The sequence below is a fragment of the Nestor notabilis genome, unplaced genomic scaffold, assembly GCF_000696875.1.
Source record: "Nestor notabilis isolate BGI_N333 unplaced genomic scaffold, ASM69687v1 scaffold18604, whole genome shotgun sequence".
NCBI classification, from domain to species: Eukaryota; Metazoa; Chordata; class Aves; order Psittaciformes; family Psittacidae; genus Nestor; species Nestor notabilis.
Window position 1 is genome coordinate 31,822 of NW_009924509.1, and position 24,346 is coordinate 56,167.

The 24,346-nt window shown below is 37.6% G+C and overlaps 1 protein-coding gene across 1 annotated transcript in view; it reads right to left on the minus strand.

The window, feature by feature from the left end:
* Positions 1 to 549: 549 nt before the first annotated feature.
* Positions 550 to 24,346, minus strand: part of TOX3 (TOX high mobility group box family member 3) — a gene marked incomplete at its 5' end in the record, with an annotated part of 28,227 nt that continues 4,430 nt past the window's right edge. The window contains 5 exons of the mRNA XM_010012641.1: positions 550 to 2,588; positions 4,469 to 4,549; positions 5,787 to 6,014; positions 7,894 to 8,163; positions 23,039 to 23,290. Of these exons, the coding sequence (XP_010010943.1) occupies positions 1,851 to 2,588; positions 4,469 to 4,549; positions 5,787 to 6,014; positions 7,894 to 8,163; positions 23,039 to 23,290 (1,569 nt within the window). The remainder of the gene's footprint in view (positions 2,589 to 4,468; positions 4,550 to 5,786; positions 6,015 to 7,893; positions 8,164 to 23,038; positions 23,291 to 24,346) is intronic.

Here is a 24,346-nt window from a genome sequence, read left to right on the forward strand (position 1 = left end):
TTTTAATTTTCATTTTATCATAAGCAGTTTAAGATTGTTGCCAGTAGTAATTTGCAATTTTTATCAAGACCTCTTCATTATAGCTTCTGACAGGACAGATGCTGTAATTAATCATGCCAGACAACTGGGGATAGTGGTCAGACTGCATTTGCTGCACAGATAATGCAGGCAAAAAGAAGAAAATAAAGAATTTATCCTCTCTGTCCAGAGAAAGACAGCACTAATAACCTGACAACACACTGGATATGAATGTTTCCAAACCCTTCATATGCAATACATGCCCTCTCCACCTCTCCTTTATCATGTCCTACTTTTATGATACAAGTCAGACAACTCTGGATCAGCCCAACTCTGAGCTGGGGGCTTATAGAGGGGAAGCCATGGCAGGAGCAGTATTTACATCTGAAACGGAAAGATACAATGAAAACCACAATTTGTGCTTATCTCTGAACATCACTGTGAGAGACAGGTTGTCTGTGGCCCTCTTGCAGAAAAATGTAACACAAGGTATCATGAACTCTTCGTAACTCTACCACCTGCCTTCTCTCAGAGATGTACACAACTCTTCAGCAGGGCATCCTAATGGGGACACGAGCTGATCACATTCTCGGATTCCATCGTACCTGCTTACCCAGTACGTGCAAGAAAAATCCAAAACATGAAATAAATTTTCCAAGGAAGTGTTTGCATAAGGCAACATTTTCGGGTTTTTTATCAAAGACTCATGGCTCATCAGTTTTACTGAAATGTGTTTATTCTATAGCAAGATAAAAGCATTTATTTTAGATAAGCAAAATACAAACAACTTAATTGCTGCTATCATAACTCATAAAAAAGTATAAAACAGCATAAAAACACAATAAGCAATGTAGCAATTAATAATTCATGTTACCAGTGTTTACATTAAAGCCTCATTTATGAAAACTTTACAACACATGATATGAAAACTTACAACTTTTAAAGAAAATATTTACATTGATTATTCTGTTGTGGAGTTTCATTTAAATATTCTACTGGTTTTACAGAATATTAAAAACTCTTGCTTTCATCTTAGCTCTCCATAACAACAGTTTTATTTAAGTGCATTCCCCTTTTAAAAATACAGTGTATTCAATCTGAAACTCATCACTTCAACACAGGATATAATACTCACATTTGTTCTGTAACTGGAATTAACGTAAGAATGTAAATGTCAATATATATTTTTTTACAAACTATGATAGGTTTATTTGGAAAAATGAAGTGAAAGGTTGTCTCAAACATTTAAGTTCAGTTACTTGCATTCTAAAGACATGTAGGAGAGAAAAAACTTAAGAGCTTTGGCAAAAATCTGTGATTTACTCTTTTTTTCCATGACAAAAATGCCATCAACTAACTCATGTCATACAAGTATGATTGTATGAAATCCAATCATCATTTTACAGGTAGTTACAACTGTGCTTTAAGGGCTTAATGAGTTCATACTGCCTTGAAGTGCATTACTCACTTTTAGAGAAAGTAGGGTTATATCTTATAACTCTGAAAGGCCATTTTGCAGTCATAAGGTCCAGGTATTTATTAGGCCATTTGATTCACATATTGTAGGTAAAGCTTAAATAAATTAAAAAGGCATCACATGAAAAAGAGCACAGCTTTTTTTTTTTTAAACAAAATGATTTATAATCAGCTAAAAGATGATACACAGCTACATTGTAGTTCTTTATTGCCTATCTAATAGACACTTTAGAGGCTCATTTGATCTGTTATGCATCCCTGCATAACTACCATCAACAATTTACAGTTTTCAGACAAATATGGTTTATGTTTATCCCCTTTATCAATAAAAAGCCATGTTACAGGACCATTTCTCTTCAGAAAATGCTGACCTGTGATAATACTTGAGTCTGTGTCTGAGATTGTATTTGTGACTGGTGCTGCTGAGGTGCTGGCTGAGGGCTCCCAATGGCAGGGATGGGAGAAGTGATCTGAGAGGCTACTGGAGAGTGCTGCTGAGGAGAAGGCTGTGACTGGTGTTGCATATGCTGCATTTGCTGCTGCTGCATTTGCTGCAGCTGCATGTGCTGCAGCTGCTGTTGCATTTGCTGTTGATTAATATGCTGCTGAAGATGCTGCTGCTGCTGCAAATGTTGTTGCATGTGATGCTGAAAATGCTGTTGTTGCATTTGCTGTTGAAGTTGCTGATGCATTTGATGCTGATGTAGTTGCTGCTGTTGCATCTGCTGCATCTGCTGCTGCTGGAGCTGCTGTATCTGGTGCTGCTGGCTTTGCATGGAGGGACTGACTTGAGATGGAGACGGTGTTGCCACCATATTTGTTCCCATAGAGCTTATCAGTGGGGCAGCAATGTTTGTTGGCATGTTTGGTGCAATGGTAACAGAAGCTACAATCTGATTCATTGGCAATCTCATGGTTAAAGGTTTTGGAGCAATTGCTCTTGGAAGGGGCTGTTGAAGAGCTTGAGGAGAGGCTGACACTGTTGCATGCTGAGAAAGAGAAGTATTCAGAATAAGGGAGGAAGACAGATTTGTGGATGCCAACGTTTGCTGAACAGAACGAATTGTCTGGGCCTCAGCAGATTCAGCAGCGGCCTGTGTTTGGAAAAGAATTTTATTTTTAACAAAAAAGACATTGTTACTGTTCACATGAAATAAAAGTCACAGCTACTCAGAGAGACTTTTTCACCTTCTGTTTTCTATGAGAAAAGATCAGTGATCCACCAAACCACTGTATTACCTCTTCCTCTGTCTCTGTATTGTCTCTATATTGTCTCTCAATTCTTTCTTGGCCAAAAAACTAACTCATGCCCTTGTTCAACACCAGAAAGTCACCGATGTCACGTACATCTTGTGGCTGAAAGAGCTAAAAAAGGCCCAACAATTTCTATATTTAGTTTTGAAAAAACCCTGTTCTTTGGAAGACAAATCTGAGCAGAAGCATATGACCCCACACCAGTTACAGCATAAGAGTTTACAAACAACAAAACTTCTCAAGCAACTTTTAAAATTTGCTTGTTGTAGGTTTTCACATCTAAGGAATCAAGACCAAGGTAACTACAAGAGACAAAAGCCTAAGGGAATGCTATCCAGACATCCAACTGAATACCCTGGAAGGGATACTGCTTAAGGAATGCTGCCTTCTTTCAGTGTTCTGGAGGTTTCTGATAAGACACATCTGACGGAAAACTACAGTCCAAAAAGGCCTATTGCAATAAATTGCATGCCTACTCTCAGCAACTACCTTGGATGAAAAAGCCACAGCAATTATGTCTTAGGTTGGAGGAGATGAGATGAAAACTGCATTTAGAGTACAATTTCCACTCCATCTTCCCACAAGTTACTTGGCAGCCTGGGTCCCACGGATATTGGGAGAAAATTATTTCTGATGTTTTTGAAAAAGGAACTTAGGATTGAAAAAATAAATCCTCTCAAAGGTATTTAGAATCCCAGCTGTCATTGAAGTTAGCACTGTGATACTAAACACTTTGAGGATATTATGTAAGTTCTAGAGACAACAGAAAAATGCAGCTTCTCAATACAAGGAGAAGAAATTTTCCAGCTTTCAGGAACACATGTATAATGTCTGCTATTGTATTTTTAATCATTAATTAAAACACACAGCAACTTTCTGTGCGATTTACTAACACTCTGCAGTTGTATATTTAAATAAATACTGTCAGGAGTTAGCATCACTTCCTTCTGTTGCTTTCTTCAGATCAAAGATATTTTTGTAATTGATCTTTATGAAATATTGGTAGAGAAATGACCACTTCGATTAACTTTTAATCATGTTTTAGAAGTCCATAAACATATTTCCATTTATGGTATTCAGATGCAACAGACCTACAACCAGTGTAGTGCTGCTGGTTAGAAAGGTAAGTTCTCATATAAGACAACAAAGCTTTGTTTTCTTCACAAGTTTTATTTTAATTCAGCATCCACTACAATACTCCATACAGCTTAGTGCCAGCTAGTCCATTTGTAAGTGCTCTCCAAATTCAGAGCCACCACACATTTCTTCCCCTCACCTGCAAGAAATACTTAAGCTTTGTCATGCAATAACTGCTCTCTAGCTTCACACAAAGCAAGTCTGTTTTTTGAGCAGTAGCACTTGAGGAAAAAACAGAACACTGCAAATAACTTGCAAATGTTAATGTCAAAATGTCAGTGTATTTTTCATGACTGAATTTTACTTTTGTAGTGAAGTGCATTATTTTGCCACCATAGATAAAAGAAGATGTATATTTGCAAAGTTATTGTTTAGTAATCATTACTGTGCCATTGGAGAGACGACTTTTTTTTGCAGAGACTAAGCAGGGTTCAAGCAGAAGCACAACATCTGGTAGAGCTGTATTAATGAAACCCTAAGATTCTACTTATATTTTGCATAACACCACACCTTCCACCACAAATATTTAAACACCATTGCCAAGAGCTAACTTCCATTACATGGAAGGTATTACCAGGCTTACCTTAGAAACAAGGCTTGCTCTATAGGCTGCAAGTGCCTTTAGGTATTCTTTTTTGGCAGCTTCAGTTTTTCTTTTATATACCTATTAAAAGAGAGCACAATTTCACCATCTTCAATTATTAAGGTGTTTTTGCCAGAAAGCAAAGAAACAAAAAACACATGCAAAAACCACCAGAAAATACTCTACTGTTAGATGTGCTTTTTCTTCCCTGGCTACAGACTTTCAGGTCTACTTGCTGGAGCAGAACTTAGGTTGATTTACTGTGAATAACAAAAGTGGCTAGAACAGCCAACTGTTTGACAAGACTAGCTATGCACACTTTACTTCCCCAGGAAATTTTATCTTAATGATCCTAAGTAAATAGAATATTAGAACACAGAGTATTTCAGATGCTAAGAAGTATCTGCAGTTGTATAAAATAGCAAAAGATGACCATGCAATATTTTTTAAACAAATATTCAAACTCTATATAAAAAAAATACATCTTTAGAAAAGTTGTTTCATAAAGCTTGGACATTTCACTTTCCCCAAAGCCAGTATGAGAGAATAAAGTTCACCTTTAAATCATGTTCACCATCATCTGTTAGATCACACTGAAAGTTTCCAAATGTATTTGACAAACAAGATCATTCACATCTTGCCAGAAGGTGTCCTATGCAAAATTTACTCTTCCATCACAGCTTCCATTAACTGTTACTAGAAGCTTCACAGAGTATCAACACACAAATAGCTTCAAAGGATTCCCCCCCCCCTTCACTTCCATCCATGTGTAGGAGTTACATGTGTGTAGAAAGAACAACCCTCAAGGAAGAACAAACTCCTCGTTCTGTACCAAGTTCGATTTGGAAGTAACATTTCACACATGACATTGTAATGAGGCACAGAGGATTGGCTTCAAAGGTTAGAAATCAACAAGCTTTGTAACAAATTCATAAGGCGGATCAAAGGAAAATGCTAAATGTGCTGTACTTTCCCCTTTTCTAAGTTATGATTGATTGGAAAGAAGAGCTTTAAAATAGGAATCGTCAAAAGACAGTCTTAACAGGACTCCAGGACAGTATCACCTGAGCTTTTTTTACAAACTGCCCTTTAAAATTTGAAGACAAACACAGTCATTTAATACTACCTACTGCCTCTTATATCAAAATGCTTTTCAGATACCACGTCTTCAGCAAGTTCAAAAATCAGTATAGCACTAACAAGTAAGAGGTCTACACCAGCAAGCAGCATGGTCCACTCAGAATAGAGGTAGGAGGATACTTTTTTACAAGGATTACTGTTTTACTTTTTGTGAGACAGCCCTGCCTCAATTTTTTACCTGTTTTTGTTCTTCCCCTAAGCTGTCCCACATAGATGCCACTATTTTTGAGACCTCTCCAAATGTAGCATTCGGGTTCTGCCCTTTAATTGCAGCTTGTGTATCCCTGAAGAAAAGGGCATATGCTGACACTGGTTTTTGTGGCTCATTGGGATCTTTCTTTTTCTTCTTCTTTGGAGTCTTGGGCTTCTTGCCAGAATCTGGGGCAGCTCTTTTTTCTCCAGTAGCCTAAAAAATAGTAACAGCAAGAATAGTCAATATATGCATGAAATAAGTCAGGTTAATTATGAGAAAAATATTGACAATCTGGTTTAATAATATATGGATAAAGTTACATGTAGGCAACATTCTGCAGAGTCCTGTTGCACATGCCTTTCTCCTCCCAAACAGTTCTTAAATCTCACCAGATCTACTGGAACTAAATGTATGAATAGTTACTACTCATTGTAAGCATGGCTCTGAGAGACAAATCCTATGAGCTTGACCTGAAAAAATACACCCCAATGCTAATCCGTATTTAAAAAACAAAAAAAAAAAAAACAAAAAACCTCCAAAAAACCCATATAGTATATTTTGAATATGCCATCCATGTTTCTCTATTAAGATGTAATTTCAGCAACAGAGACTCAAAAGAGAAGAGCTTGGAGGCATTTCCTGATTCTCAGACTTAGACTGTCAACTAAGACATGGGTCTGAGGTTAAAAAGCCCACCCTTCACGCAAAAAGCAGTAGCAACTCTGCAGCTTCTATCTACCTGCAGCAAACACCATGTCCAGCACCCACCTCCACTGCCTCAGTGCAGGGTCAGGCACCTGTACAGTAGCATTGGAGGCTCAGTTCACTGCCAGGCGCTGGCCCTGCTGCTACGTCTCCCTTTTCCCCTGGGATGGGGAACCCCCAGAGCAGCACACCAGGATACAGGTAATGCTGGTCCCTGTGTGCACCTCGTCCTGTACCATCTTTCATTGAACTATGCACAGATTATTGCAATAAGGGAACAATGTGGCTCTAAGTATACCTCTGTGATATACATTTTACTGTGATATTTTGAGGATCCTGTGTAATGATCTTTCCATATGCACAATTTCCATTAACTGAATGAGAAAACCTTTCATGGAACAGTCTAAATTACATCCTTTAAATGTACTGCTATGATAATGATTGTGCCCTGTTTTGTTGACAAAATTTTCCCCTTATAACAGATTTATTTAAAGCAAAGTGTAAAATGACTAAACTTTCAGTTAAAAGAAAGTTTATTTTATTTCTGTCTAAACGCATCTGTTTTATATGACTCCAAAGAATACCAAAATGACAAAACTGTCCAAAGATTCACCAAATCTAAAAAATCTGAAATCAATTATGAATGTATTAGACCATATATATATATAGTCAGGGTAGCTGCAATACATAATGGAGCTGTGGAGACAGTGTTCTGGATGCTAAAACTTTACATGGGATTAGAAGGCAACAAGAGAAGTTCAGGAAAGAAAATTTCTCTGCAAGTTCTTAACTATGAAGACATCGCTTCTAGCTCAGTAAGCACCTGACTGCAAAACGTGTTCTGGAGAAATACCATTACTGAAGAGGGCCTATAAGGATGTCAGAGAGGTATTCTTCATCAGGGACTGTAGCAATAGGACAAGGGGTAATGGGTTCAAACATAAACAAGGGAGGTTCAGGTTAGATATAAGGAAGAAGTTCTTCACAGTGAGGGTGGTGAGGCACTGGAATAGGCTGCCCAAGGAAGCTGTGAATGTTCCATCCCTGGCAGTGTTCAAGGCCAGGTTGGACAGAGCCTTGGGTGACATGGTTTAGTGCGAGGTGTCCCTGCCCATGGTGGGGGGCTTGGAACTAGATGATCTTGAAGTCTTTTCCAACCCTAACTATTTTATGATTCTATGTATATTTTTACATTTATTATTATGGAGGTATTACGGAAACGTCTGAAGTGGCTAAACAGGAAATTAATCATATTCCACTGTACTGTAACATCTGTGTTTTATATGACCAAACTGCAGCTGACATGATCCTACCACCTGCCACATTCATGAAAATATAACATATAGACATGTAAAGCTTACTCACTACAGTGCAGGGAATAACTTACTCTATTTGATTCATCTGCATCTTCTTCATTTATAGAGCTGGATGGGGAAGGAGTGGCTGATTTACTGGCAGGTGGGGAGGGAGAAGTGTGTGGCAAATTAGTGCCTCCTAAATTTAGCCCCAGCTGTGCACTTAGCTGAGACTGGTTAATGGTGGTTAGCTGAGAAGGAGGCATAATTCCCGAATGAGTAGCATCAGTCATGTGGACAATAGATCTCATAATCAGAGAGTGATCCTGGCGATACTGGGAAACTTGTGTGTGACTCTGATCCTAAAAGAGATTGAAACAGTATTTAGTCATTAGCAGTTACCATATAGCATGATCAGGTAAAGTTACTTTCACAAGCTTACAGAACTGACTTGCAGAACTGTCAACTTGCAGTTTGGTTTGTTTCTTTTTTGATGAATTAGATGCATTTTTAATAAATGAAATGCAGAATTAGTTTCTACACTTGACCCAGACTTCACTTCTTCCCCCAATTGTGGGTGAGGGCTATTTTATGGAATAAAAATCCCCATTTTTAAACATTTCTGTTCTTGATGCAGTGGGAAATACCCAAATAAACAACAGGGAAACAGGCTGACTGATGATACTGGTAAAATACTGTAACTGAGAAGACACAAACTGCTGTCAAATAAAGAAAGTAAACAAAACCAGGGCGGGGGAGATATACAGAAAGAAAAGCATCTTCTTTTACTGACATTCAATTATTCGTAGCTGTTACTAGTAACAGGACTAGGTATAAGACAATCCTGTCTGAGTGGGATTTTAAAGTTGTTTTAAACAAAGAACACTGCCCTGCCAGACCTCGAGTGAAGACACCGCAGCACACGGGAGAACACAGTCATCCTAATCACTCCTAAAAATCCTTGTTCCACCACACAAAACTACACGTTTTTATCTTTAATCCAGCAATCAAACACATGTGGAAGTAGCAAGCTATGTACCAATCTCACACTTCATTTTTCTTGTACTTCATGTCTCAGAAACAAAACGGCTTACATGGCTGTATTTCTACTGTTTCCTGAGGGCACAAATGATGTCTTCTTCTACATCTGCACAGCACTTACCATATTTGTAAATTATAAGCAAGACCCTGAAGGAAAAGCCAACTGGGATCTGTCTATGAACAACTCAGTTTTCTTATTTTCAACCACACACAGATCAATACACAATGAACAAACATTTAAACAGAAAAGATTTCTTTCAACAGTTAATAAGTGAAAACAATAAACAGCTCACAAATTGATTCAGCAATCTGATTAATCTATACCCATTGTTTGAACAGACAGTAACATGAGAAATAAGTTAGATTTTGAAAACTCTTTCATTATTAATAACCTGCATTGCAATCAGTAGCAGGTGCAATGATCCTTAATGAAATGACACAGAACAAAACAGCAGTGCAGGGCCCCCAGTGTACAGCCCACTGGACTTCCACAACAGAGTCTGACCTTCCCAGTGCTCTCTTAAGATAAGCCCAAACCAGTTTTCAAATATCTGTGCCTTCATGGAGGTAAGTTTAGCCCAAGAGACTTTCCTCATACGTTTATAAAACTCTTTCTTGACAGAGATAGTCGTTCTGTGCTCCTGAAAGCCTCTTCTTGGATGGGACAAGTGCAGCCATACAAAGAAGCAACACACGTGTTAGCAAAGATGCACACCCTGCCTCATTCATCTTACGTACAAGTGCTACAGCACCCTGCTTCCCTGTAGCAATAAATCATATTATTTGGTATTCATGTGTCTTTCTGCTGATGCCTATACAGTAAAAAGAAATCCTTCTTAGCATAAAAGTACATGTGATGTTGCATCCAGTACAGATGAAGGTAACCCCACAAGCTCATAATCCAGATCCTATACACTGAGTCTTATCCTCATTCTCCCCATGCTTCCCGTGTCATTACCAGCTTGACTCATCATCCCTACTGTACCATGCTGCTTTGTCTACTTCTTAAATTCTTTTAATATTTGCAGTAGCGTGCTTCCTTAGAGACGAATGCATGTGCCAAAAGTGGAGCACTTGATACAGAAAGATCAAAACATGAGACTTATAGGCTGAAATACCCGTTTGCTCCGGGGCACCTTTCTGTGGAAATTTACTACCATTAACTACAGGGTCATTTTGACTGTGACTTGTATTGGCAGTGGCATCTGGAAGTCATTCAAAATCTTATCTAAAAGGATATCACTTTCTGCATATTACTCCATTCATTTTAGCTTACAGACATTACTTTATTACATGAAGAAAATCTCTACCATTAAAGCAAAGGTGCAGATCATCCGAATGACCATTTCTCTTTGAAATGAACTTTTTTCATTATTTTGCAGTCAGTACTTTCTTGGAGGTGTTCTACACCTAAAAGGCTAACTTTTGTCTCTCTTCATTATTACACAATATGGGCCTTTCTGGCCTTTACACTGAGGCAACAAAATGTAATGACACAGGTTACAAACCATTTACTCCAAGTCTTGTCATTTCGGTTGCATCTTTGATTTTATCGAGACTAAATTCTCTTGACTTGCACTGACCCAGAATCTAATTTTATACACAAGCCCATGAATTCTTAACTGTCCCTTTTTCTGACAATGTTCAATCCTTGTACAGTTTTTTACATCCACTTATTCCAGGTTTTCTTTTCTGGATTTTTTCCTTATTTCTTAAACTTTTCTTTTTATTTTTTTTTAAAATCTTAAAACCTTCATTAAAAGCTAGAAGTGGAAACAACAATATTTTGTAGCTGGCTATCTAGAATAAGACAAGATGTATTATATGAAATAAAATATTTTGTATTATTTTCGATCTCTTATAATTTACATGCCTTTACATTTACGTGCATATGATACTGACAAACAATACATTTTCTGCACTTTCAAGTTACATGGCTAATCAATATTTAGAAAATGGCAAAGGAATGGGGATTTAGTTTTTTACTGTGTGGTACAATGTTGTGGGCCTCAACATAATGTATCTATAGAATAGCTTCCAGACAAGGAAGCATAATCCATTTTTTATGTTTGACAGTGGTTTGACAAGTAGCAAGAAGGTAGGGGAGCTAGTCAATAGCAGCATTAAAGTCCATAGCATTTGTATATAGCAGCATTAGAGTCCATAGCATTTGTATACAAGCAAACAAAATCTTCTAAGAAGGAATCAAGAAAACAAAATTTCCATCAGTTATCTTAACTCTTATTTTTTCACTTATGCTACAAAGACAAATACTGAACCAAAAGGATCTGCAGCATTTCATTATGAACAAAATGTTTATCAAAGAAGTGTTTAACAACGAAAATCATCTTTTAACAGGGGCGCACATAGAAATACAAGTGCACTAAAACATCCACATGACATCCTAATTACATTACTACATGAAAATTGAAAAGCTCATGAATTCAAAATAATCCACTGAGAATACCATGAAAATTTTAAAGACTAACACAAGCTCTTTTACATAAACTTAACCAGACGTAAAAGTGATACATAAGTATTATAAGCATTTAAGATTTTTGTAATATTATGCAAAAAATGACAGATTAGTTCTGACAAAAAATCATGAACTTCTCAAGTGGACAGAATTGAATTTTGATTGAGCCTGATCTGCTTTACAGTCTTGGATTGAAGCTAGGCAAAACTTGGTCATTTTAAACACAAGTCAGGCAAAAAACTCAATCACTGATTTACTCAGCATGACAATCAGGCAAGGACATAATGTGTCAAACAGAAAACCAAAGAGAAATAACTCGTGTGATTCCTCCACAAATTAAAATGACTTTGTCTTGGATCTTACTTTTGTTATTCTACATGAATGATACAAAAACCCCTAAGGTATAGACACATCTACCGAGGGGAATGCAGCCACCTCTATGGTCTCTTCAATTATACACATGGATAAAAAAAGGCAAAATATGGTCCAAAATCTTTCCCCTCTTCTCAAAATGACTTTATGGCAACCGTATCTAGGCACATTAGCTTTCTGTCACCACTCTCTTACAGAGCTCCAACAGTACACATTAAAAAGACATTCAGCATTTGATGCATAGTAGGCCTCATCAAAGGAACCATAAGGATATCCATCCATCAAACTATCCTACTCTCAACTATTCTAATCTATTTAGACAGTTATGCCAAAGAAGTCATACTTAGTCATATTGCCAAAGTACACATCTCATGGCATATGCCATATCTATAGCTTATTTTGGTTTGTAAAAGTAAAAAATTGACAACATATTAATTCCTCAACAGCCACTGGAAAGCAAACCACAGAGTAACAAGACTTAAAAAAAAGGAATGTGCGAACTCCTATGCTTTAATTTATACAGTATGATCCAAGGTGTTTTTCAACAATTACTGTACATGAGCCAGCAGAAGTGAAACACACCATTGAGTACTAAGGGAAAAATTAAGGTAATAAAAGGAAGTTCATTCTTCTGTTATCAACTCATTAGCATCCAGTAGTTAACACAGCTAGTAATACAGCTCATATTTATTTTGACAGGTAAATGCATCCAGCCATTACATCGAGATATGCCCTAATTTCCACTCACCCTTCATTTTGAGAATCATTTACATGCAGTAGTTTTATCCTGGATTTCTACCCTGTTACAATTATAATCTCTATGAGTAGTCAAAATTATATTTAGAAATATAACTAGGAAATTACTTCTTTAGAACATTTTGAGTAATACTGAAATCTTGATTAAAATCAGTGTCTACAGCCTTCAATCATTTCAATAGGCAACAGTTCCCATGTAAGACTCTGTAGCCATGCCAGGACTGAGCCCATGGAAGTGCCTACAGAAACATGTAGGGCTAGGGTCTGCTCCTGTACCACATGAGCTAGTTTTAGGAAAGTGAGAAATCTGCCAACAAAAATAACTATGCAAAACCAGGCATTTATGGTTATGCTCAATGTGCCCTGGTTTCAGAAGTTGACTTAAAATATTATATATTCTATTGCCTTAGGAATTTGTCACTGTCAGTGTAACATAAGCTGATATAATTTTTTTAAGGATATATTGAAGTTGAATGAAATGCACTGCAATGTAAAGAGTGAAATCCACATTTATCTCTGTCTGTAAATTACTCCCTTTACTTTGGGGCAAATCAGCATATATCTAGAAGAAAACCTCAATACTCTTTTTCTCCACGAGTATAGATAAAAGAATCCATTAATCTATATTTTTACAAGATTGGAATTCACTGCCAATCAAAACAAATCAAACTAACAGGATGCTTTTTTCTGTCCAAGATTAAATCCCTACTTAATAGAATACCAAACAGTTGCACTTGGTACTGCCACCACTGAAGAAGTGTCCTTCCTTTCTCCTCCACAGATACTGCCATCACTAGTAGATCTGTCAAACTGCAGTTAGGAGATTCACTACAAGCAGCAGTTTCTTTTTTCTGGCAATGAGAAAACTCTCATGCTTTGCTTCATGTCTCTGTTGAAAAGTAAACTTTACCTAATTTAATTCCCAAATAAAGACTTCAACAAACAGTACATGTCCATTAAAAAAAAAAAAAATAAAAAAAATATACAATTACGCCTGCAGCTGGATCTAAAACATCAGTTGATGAGAAGAGGCTTACACGCGTTCTGCTCTCAGAAGAACATGAAGAATACTCCATTTCTTGGTCTGTCTACTCCCCAAGTCCCGCTACACCAGAAATTACTCTTTTCTGTTCACAAAGAGCACATACACCACAGAAGAGACATGAAGAGAAGAAAAAAAACCCAACAAAACAAAACACAAAAACAAACACGAGGGCCCACTGATGTAGTCCTCAAAACTAAGAAACTTATCTCCTTTTGTTCTGACAATAACATGTCTCTAGAAATTCACCTCCTGCTATGTGAGTTTTCTTACGTGGCTGCAACCTCCATGTTAAACATGTCTTATTGGAATCTTTCTAATTTATTGTGCCTTACTTTTCCTTGGGGGTCTGACCTGCAGCCATGTTTGCAGTGACCTCTCTCATGGCTGCACACTCCCCTGTGCAGCACAGAGCTTCCTTCAGAGCAGACCTGACGTGCTCCAGGACATGGTAAGAGCGCTGTGAGACACCAAATCACAAGTTGAAACCATTTCTTCCATGGAACCACACTTGGGGATTAGGCAGTAGAGCACAGCACCACCTCAGAGGTGCAGTGCCAAGCAAGAAGGTGCCAAGGGATGGATGGGGCCAACCAGCCTGGCCGCCTGCTGACCAGCAATGCTCAGGTCCCAGGTCTGGACACCTCTGCAACACCTCTGTGGCCTCTACTCGTACCTGCCCACTTGCAGCATGCTCAGCTATCTCTAACAAAATGCTGTATTACATGGTGAAGCAACACTAAAAGCTCACAGCTAGGCCAAAATCACACAACTACTGCAGTAAAAGACAAAGACTTTTCTCTGAAATGCTTTCAATTCCTACCCAAGATGACCCAGCACCCTCACATGGAGGGTTTGCTATTTGGGAACTTTGTTCTTACCCATTTACTTTCCTGTGATCCCGTCATTCCCTCATGCAGTCTCCAAAGTAGGCTGTGAAAGAGCAATGCTTCTTGGCTGCCTCAGCTACTATTAAGTCCTTCTGCTCTGGAACCCTCCACCCACCAACAGCAGCAGCTATGGACGCTTTAGCATCACTTAATTCTTTATAACCTAATTTTTACACCATTTTGCAAAGGCATTTAGAAACAGATTCCTCACTCTCTTCTCCCCAAACATCTACCATACTTTAAAGCATATTGAATCACACTCCTTTTGGACAAGGTACCAAACAGCATGATCACAATACATGTGTGACTCAGATCACAGATCTGGGCTCTCATCTGATGAGCCTGTTGGCACGATGAGCTTCTCTCCAAATTAGCAGTACAAGCTTAGGTCTGCTGTATGCAAACAGCAAAGGCACATTGCAAACAAACCCTGGATACTTAAAATTAAATCCCAGAATGTCAGATAAATGCTGTTAGCAGTTTTGTTACAACCTCTACAACTTCAGGTACTTCAGCTACCAAATCAAAGGCAGACTTCAAAGGTTCTTGTTTATGCAGTAAGCAACATGGGGAGAGACTGCAGGAAAGCATGACAACTAACAAACATTATCAAAGGTAACAAGAATTGTGCAAGAAACTGGGTGGGGACAGACTTGGGGGTTACATAGCACTTGTTTTAAAATTGCTATGAGTGTTGGTAACTATGTTCTGGGGGGTATTTTTTCTTTGGGTTTTGGGGGCAAGTTGGGGGGTTTTGTTTGGATTTTATTTGTTTGTTGTTGGTTTATAAAGCAAACCAGAAAAGTAGGTCTCATTACCTTTTGTATTACCAGAGTCATGTATTTTCTTCCCAGCTACCTGACAACATAGAATAATTTAAAACTCTACAGACCCTTAGCACTTCTTCATAGCTTGAGAACTTGAAGTGGAAGATGAGTATTGGGTAAGCTGTCCAAGGGGAAACACAGGTGTTAACAGCAGGGAATAGCAGGAATTGCAAAGGAGGTTTTCAAATGATCCAAGAACAAGGGTGGCTAGGACCAACAAAGTCCTTGGCCAGGTACAACATATTCAAACCAGGTACATCATCTGTCTCATTTGGCTGGCTTAAGAAAGTAACACCTGATTTACAGAGGAAGAATATTTTAAAGCCATAGCTGAGGCTTAAGGCTCAGCTTGTGTCCACAGTCATATATGTCTGCGTTCCTTCTGAGCTCAGATCTTAGAAGTATCAGAGTCTCTCTAATTCCTGACAGCTTTCCAACTAGCATATGTAATTTTTCACGTACTCATATGGCACATCAAAATTTTTTCCAGAGCTGATGGTTCTTGATCTAGGCATTATTAATATAAAATAGTCACAGTCATTTTTCCCCAGACTGTTCAGCCAATGTTCCTGTGTTTCATTTCTTTCATGCCCAAGTCCCTCATGTATCTCATTATATAACCTTCTGGCATCACACTTTAATTATTTTTTTTTTATCACCAGAAACTGCTATTCAGATAGGTGGCTTTGGCAACTGTCGCCAGTTTGTATCATATGGACAGGTCCTTCCCTGCAGTTACTATGAGTTGCCAATTTTTGAAAACACCAGAATACGTTTCCTTCTCCAACCATAACAGTTCATTAACAGATGGCCCATTGTGCTGTATTTATGAGAAAGGAGGGAAGAGCATGTCTCTCAGAAAAGTGACTACATTATCCACACTGATTAGTACAATGTCACTGAGGACATGAAAATCTACACACTATTAAACCCCTATTATTTAGTACATCACCAGACTAGCACTGTCTTCATATCACACTAGAGTTGTAGCATGAAGCCACTGCTGTCTCTTGCCACAGGGTTTCCAGCCCATTGTCCACCTCCCCCCAAGGCCCCATGAGCTGTGCACATACACTCCCTGAAAAGTAACTAAAAACACACAGATACATCATTAGACCTAAAATAACATCTTTAACCTTACACCAATAAAAGAAAAAAGACTCTGTAAAGTCCTGAAAGTTCACCAGCAAAGTGCATAGCTCAGATCTGTGGATAGAAACCAGACCATCACAGCACTGAGCTGACAGTGGACACCAGAGCTGCAAAATCCCAACAGAGTCTGAACAGTCTAATTTTATAAAGAATCCGCCACCATTTAAAAGGTTCTGTATACGACCAACTGTTACTGATCTGAGAAACCAGAGCATCATTTAATTTGGTATTACTTAATTTTGAGATTAATTTTCTTGGTACCAAAAAGTATTAAAAACCGTGATGACAGCTACCATTTCTGCTGGGAAAGTCCAACACAAGGTGGAATGACACTGTTGGTTTTAGAACTCAACTTTGGTTAATCCACCAAAGTTATTAAAGAAAAATAGAAATAAGAAAACTCTGAAGATAATGTCTCTAGTCAGAATAGTTGCCCCTCTTATAAATGGATAATTATAACCTTTTGGAAGTAGTTGCATGTTTGATATTAAAGATGAAAATAAACATGTTCATAACAATAACAAGGGCTTGTTTTAATAGACCATTCCAGGCGTTAAACACATTAATGACCCATGAAATAACTGTTTCATCTGCAACACATTAAACAATGTTGTTATAATATTGTATTAATTGAAAATCTACTCCATTCTTTCTAGATAGGAGATTACAGACTGGGTATTAAAAGAGAAATTTACAAATAAGTTACATTGTAAAGGAAAATTCAACATACAAATTAGATGCACGCAGTCAGGTGAGTAGTGAAATAACTGTCTTTTGCCAGTTTTATATTAACTTTTTTAGTTTTTATTCTTGCAATCTTTTGCTAATCTATTCTATTTAAAGCTAATTAATAATTTGGGAATTTAAACTATTAAAAAAAATTTCAGACCTTTAAATAAAGGCACTACTGTTTCGAAACTTAAATAATATTTCTGTTGTGTGCGGCCTTTAATAAGCGCAAATTTGCAACTCAGCTCCTTAAAGCCACATCATTGAGCTGTTTATTAAAGGTCTCTTCTTGAAATAAAAGCAATAGTCACCATTGTGTCTTTGATTTGAGCACAGTGCCACTCCTAAGTAGCAATGTAATTAAAGATGAGTGTATTCCACTATGAATTAGCCTTATCTGTGCAGAATCCTGAATACACTGACGGCACCACAACAATTACAAAATATAAACAGTCTCAAATCATCAAATAGGAAACAATTTTCTCTAGCAGCATAAGTAATACAAGCAGCAATACACGTAAAATTATCTGTCTTTGTAACATCTGTACTTTTTTGAATAAAAGAAAAAAAAACAGACTGAAAAGAGACAATTATTTTACTGTCTGTTTCTTAGATATCAGAAAGAGAATTTTGAAATCCATCAAAGCTAACCTTCTGTTATGTACAACAGCCTAAGCTGAAAAGAATGTTAACAAGTTCAATTTTCATTTAATCAGCACTACTGCTCTCTGAAATGTTTCATTGCAGGAAAGAAATAAAAATAATCTATATGGTAATTATGAGGATGAATCCCCCAGTAACTTTCAGCTACATGAAAGGTCAGTTCTATTCAAGATATTTTATCAGTCCCCTGCACATACTCCTGTCCTGTCATTTTAAATCTGAACAGCATTTTATTTTCCCATTTACAGCTACCTGCAGAATTAAGTACTTAAGCCAAATAAGAAAAAAAAAAAAAAAAAAGGAAAAAAAAAAAGGAAAAAGAAAAAAATGTTGAATGCTGGCAAAGGCTATAATAGCATGGAGACAAATCGTTCAGCTGCTCTCTCTCAAGCCTCTGGGGCTGCAGATTTTTCTTCTCCTGGTGCACTGTGGGTATTCAAAACTTGTTCAACATGATTTCATTTCATTTCAGGCACTGCCTGAGAAAACTAAATTACAGAATCAATCATACAGAAGGTCAGAGTGAGACTTCATTACAAGTATTGCATGCTTGCATGAATATCTTTCATTTATGACTGACCCAATATGTCACAATAGCTGTCTAGTAAAAATAATCCACTTTCTGAAATTGATGTACTACTGATGTCAATGCTACTCAGCAGGCTGGGCAGATTAGAGAGGTGTTAAAAAAAGGAACCCTCAGGAGCACAAGTTGTAGTTTTATAGAATTGCCACAGTTTGCAGATTAACATAATTTTTCTATAGGCTGCTCAGCAGAAAACAGAGCGTTAACATAAAATATTGGGGGCTGATTTTTTATGAGGGTATCGCTGCTGATTTCCACTTATTTATATTCAAGTATTTATAGGGACAATATTTGCATCATATAAATTCACGTGTTCTTTCAAGTCAAATGTGCATCAACACTCCATTTTTCAGCGACTCATTTTTGAACATCAGAATTACATTTGCACATTATTAAAATATTAAAATTAAGCAAACTGCCTCCATTTTAACTCCTCTTTTTGTTGCAGTTGTCTCTTCTTAAATGTAGAAAAATGCTGTTAAGTAAGATAAATGTGTTGTGTTTGTTGCCAGTGAGAATAAAGTTCAGTAGCATTGTGACAAATTGTCAGTCTTTCCATAGAACGTACACCTTAACAATATGAACAACTCTTAACTCATCAATATGATCTTTTAATAATTGCTAGGCCACATTTATGCTGAGAATAAATATCCTTTTGGCACCATAAAGGATTTTTTCAATATAATAATAGACAAAGAATATGCTAAAAACAGAATCTTATGGTTTTGGTCTTCCTGTGGGAAATACGTGAGATACTTGAAGAAGTATTACAAGATGGCTAGCTAACTCTACACCCTGAGGGAAACATAGGAAAACCTTGACATAACCTATTTTTAACCATGCCTCTGGTGATTCTGAATTCAAATTTATAGGTGAACATGTCAGGTAGTACATTGAAAAAAGCCAGAGACACACAGTATTAATCATAATTCTGTCCAAGTCCATTTTAGTTTTTCAACATTTGTGATTTAAAATCTCATGACATTTCTTCAAGGTGAAATTCTTCTACTGGACTTTTCAACAGGGTAGGACTACATTTATCTAAATTAAATACTACTTACAAGAAAGCTCTCTAATGCTTCACAAAATAACAAACTCAGTGCAGTTCATATTAAAATAATTTAAGTTTATATTCAGCTAAAGAAGCTTTAGTGATTAGCAATACACTACTAATACAGCCTTTAAACAAGACTATCCTAGTATCACTGGCTAAGAACATTGTTCTGTAAGACTATATGAACATCATAATTATTTTACAACCCCATCTTTAGTTCTTTCAGATACAGTAAATTCAATTGACCATGAAATGAAATTTCATAGTTAAAATGGCTCCTTTACATTTTTTTATTGCTGTAATAAAGTTTTTATAGCTCCAAGGCAAGGTAATTCATGAAATGTCTAATTTAAAGATTAATTCTAATATTATTAATAAATATTTACCAGTTTAATAAAGTCACATTTTTCACATAAAAGATGATATAATGTTTTCATTTTCTATTTTTGAAATACAGATTAACTGCTGGAAAATTTGAATACTAAAGAGAAATATGTGAGCTCAAAAAAAAGGACCCTCTGTTAATGTTTTTAGACTTCCTGAAACTACCTTGAATTTATGAGCAAAAGAGAAGATGACTACTGACTAAAACACAACGGTAGGGGCCACTCCAGCTCACACTATAAAACCAACCAAGCAGTTGTGGGGAAGAGTCTGACACACAAACCTCCCTATATGGCTCCTCCATGTGAAATAACATACAAGTTCCCAATCTGCAGCTTTGAACTGGCAATCACCGAAGAAAATGCTTCTGGACTACAAGGGATAAGAAGGCATGAGCTTCTCTAGATCTTCCCTTTGACCTATATGGGAACAAATTCTTACCACTGAAGTTAACATACACTATGCCATTAATTTCTACATTGCACAGTCTAGAAGAGAAGCAAAATACAAAAAGCCTTTCACCCAGTGCAAGAAGAGGTGAGAAAAGAGATATCTAACCAGGAGGCCTCTTCTGGCCGGAACTGTTTAGGTGACAGTATTTACTCATGAAAGAATCACATTCAGTGAAAGGTTGCAAATTAAAAGGCAAAACTGGGTCAGGTTACAAACTACTTGATAACATTGAGGGAGTGTTGGTTGATGGGAAGCTTAACATGAGCCGTCAGTGTGCACTTGCAGCCCAGAAACCAACTGTATCCTGGGCTGCATCAAAAGAAGCGTGACCAGCAGGTCAAAGGAGGTGATCCTGCCCCTCTACTCTGCTCTCATGAGACCTCACTTGGAGTGTTGTGTACAGTTCTGATGTCCTCAACATAAAAAGGACACGGAGCTGCTGGAACAAGTCCAGAAGAGGACTACAAGGATGATAAGAGGGTTAGAGCACCTCTGTATGAAGACAGGCTGAGAATTTTGGGGCTGTTCCACCTGGAGAAGAGAAGACTGCATGGAGACCTCATAGCAGCCTTCCAACATCTGACGGGGGCCTACAATGATGCTGGGGAGAGACTCTTCATTAGGGACTGTAGTGGTAGGACAAGGGTAGGACAAGGGGTAATGGCTTCAAACTTAAACAGGGGAAGTTTAGGCTAGATACAAGGAAGAAGTTCTTTCCAGTGAGTGTGGTGAGGCACTGGAATGGGTTGTCCAAGGAAGTTGTGAATGCTCCATCCCTGGAGGTGTTCAAGGCCAGATTGGACAGAGCCTTGGGCGACATGGTTTAGTGCGAGGTGTCCCTGCTCATGGCAGGGGAGTTGGAACTAGATGATCTTAAGGCCCTTTTCAACCATTCTATGATTCTATGATACTCATACTCGTAATACAACACTAATCCAGCCCATGATATTTATTATATATCTCTGAGCAAGTTTCATAGTATCATAGAATCAACTACGTTGGAAAAGACCTTTATCATCAAGTCCAACCTTTCCTTTACCCCAGGACTGCCAAGTCCACCAAATTTCATTGTATTCAGTGTACACATGCTCCATTGTTTAATTTTCAACATAACATTCCTGACTCTCAAGTTTTTTTAATCTGATTTTTCTTTAGTAGTTGCCCAAAATGGCCAGTGCATACAAAATTGGATCTGAAAAGAAGCATTAAATCATGCAAGGCCTGTTTTAGGCAGTTCCCGCTTTGTATCTATGGAATTACTGAATTCTGTACCTCCAAAGTAGTCAACAGTTTGTGCTTAAGAGTTCTGTGCTAGCTACTCTTCATGAAGTTTCCTCTCCAAGGAAACATTAAAATTTGCAACTAAGTCAAAAGCCTGCAGAATTCCAGAGAAATATTTGCTGCATGTTGATTTGTAAATCTTTAATTAATTTTCACTTGCCAGAATAATAAAAAAGAAAAATAGATGTACATGAAATCATAAATATGACAACACAATCTTTATTACTATCCAGCAGTAAATCTGTATTTTCACTACACAAAGTTTAGCAAAAGGTCCTATATAAAAATCAGTTGATGTAAAATATCTGTTCAAGCTAAACACTTGCTCTGTCTTCAATACGTAATATAGAAACCAATTCTAATTGTAAGCACTGAGTTTAAAATGCTAAGTATGGTAAACTGACTCACAGCTGTGCCTCATCACTGCAAGTATGAATGTTACTGCATAAAGCTTAGAGAAATCCAAGCAGTGAGATCCCCCAATAAAAGGGAAATACAAGTGAAAACTGTCTGTATGCCCTCGCACTGAGCTCAGAGGCATACAGTATATACAGATTCTGAAGGAGACTCCATGCAGCCTTGGTTTTGATTTTTGTAATTAAAAGGAATCATCACAGGAATTAGCCTAAGCATCTCCATCACTCGGGCCTTCCCCACACCTGGATCATCACTTCCCATTTCTGGGTGCTAGAAACAGCCCAGAACAGGAGAACAGGCTCAGACTTCTTCACCTACAAGAGCGCTAGACAGAACAGTCTTTTTATGGCCCTGTATTTCTCAGTATGGTCAAGACCCCTATCACTCCTATTTTCAATTAAAAAAAAAAAAAATCTATTTCAACTTAAGCAGATTTAGCCCATGCAATATACAGAGAAATAGGGAAATAAAAGAGTTCTTATTGCTAGCATACTGTGTCTGGCTCCCTTTCTGAGCTGCTTTCAATACTGTACTTTCAAAATATCCTGATAGCTGTCAGATGTGGGTCCTGTACTTAAAATGTAGACAAGCAATTCCTTCTGAATGCTATAGTTCACCCTGACCAACACAATGGTCTTTCAACTCTTGATGCTAATGTCAACTCTGTAACACAATTTTGAACTTTAGCAGCACTTGGGATGCACATGATGCCAATGGATATGGGTTTCAAAGTCCATTCCCAAAATCTGAACACTATGTTTATAAAACCCAACTGCTTCTTCATTACAGATCTGTTCACACACAGTATACCATTGCACTGTACATTAACAACCATGTTCATCTTCCTGAATCCACCAATATTAAACCCTTAACCATTTGCCAACTGCCTTAGGGAACTGTTTACTGTGTAACACTGACAACACACGTCAGTGTTCATACAGAACACGCCTGCACTTGATACAGAACATTTGCAAATACTTGTTTGGACCAAAACACTGGAAAATCATCAGATCTTCTGAGAGGTCAATTAAAACTGATAGATGACACAAATCTGTATTACTGTGCTTTGACAGACGATATTAGGCAACGGAAACATACAAAGAACCAGACCTACCATATGCAATCCATTGCTGTGGAGGACGCCATCTTGCTCCACAAGATTGCGGGATATTGTAATGGAGGGAAGATCCAAGCTCTGGGGGGGAAACTGTGGTGTAAATTCATTTCCTTGTGCAGGCAGCTGGTCACTAAGGCTCTGAAAGGGCATCAGTATATCTGTCATGCCCAGCGTGGGATCTGACTCAGGCGGGGGGGTAATGGGTGGGATTTCGAACTCCTCATCCCCAAGGCTTGGCGTATGGAACGTCTGCTAAAAAAGGACAGGACAAGTGAAAACCACATTGGGCACATGGCTCTCAGCAACCACCTCCAGACCTGCAGTGCAAATCTTGTTCTGATTTCAAATGCAAACTCTATATGCAACAGAATTTTTAAGTTTTGTATACTGAGGGGGTTTGTGGATCACTCTGATTAAAGATTTAAGTCTCATTATCATATGGCTTTAATGGAGTATCAGTATTAACAGTTTTTTAATGCCTACTTAATTAGCAACATCTGTCTGTTGTTAGTCAGAATATCAGCTACATTGCATTTGGCTGTATAACAAATTGCCACTTTATTGATATGTTAGTAAAATAGCACAAACAGCTTACATTACTCTCATGCTTCATAAAATACTGACAATTTTGTAGTGTGCATGCACACACATATAACATTAATTCAGCACTGACTGACCATTTCACACCTTTTGTTTCTTTTTTATGCACTAATAAACATGAAATATTATAATTCTGGTCTTATTTCTTTTCTTATCCATCCCAAAAGCATAATGCATCCTTTTAAGCAGGGGTTGTATTTTGGAGGAAAGACGCATATAAAAGAGTGATAGTGCTTAGTGCAGTTTCCAGTGCTTTCTGAAGCAAGCCAGTTTTGTTTGAACAGTAGGTTTGTTAAGAACTAAACACCTGTTAAGATGCCTTGAGCAAAACATTTACTGCCAGTTATCTTCAGGGTTTGTGCATGTTTGTACGTGTGCATGTGTCTGTCAAAGATAATCTTTATTCAAGTGGAGTCTGTATCTGGCTTCAACATTGCTGACTTTTATTTGGGAAACAAATGAGCTATGCTTATTCAAATTTCTTTTGAGTTAAATGAACTTTCATATATTATTTCAGGTCCACTGCTACTTAATAATAGAAATTCAGTGCTTGAAATTAGGCCATTTTAAATGTACCCAAATCAGGACTGTCTTGATCAAACTGGGCAGTTGGCAATCCTAAAATAGGCACTCTTGTCTTGCTCTGGACATGCAAGGCTGCTCTGGGATTTGTTTGTTTGCATTAGTTCAGAATTCGAGTTGGTG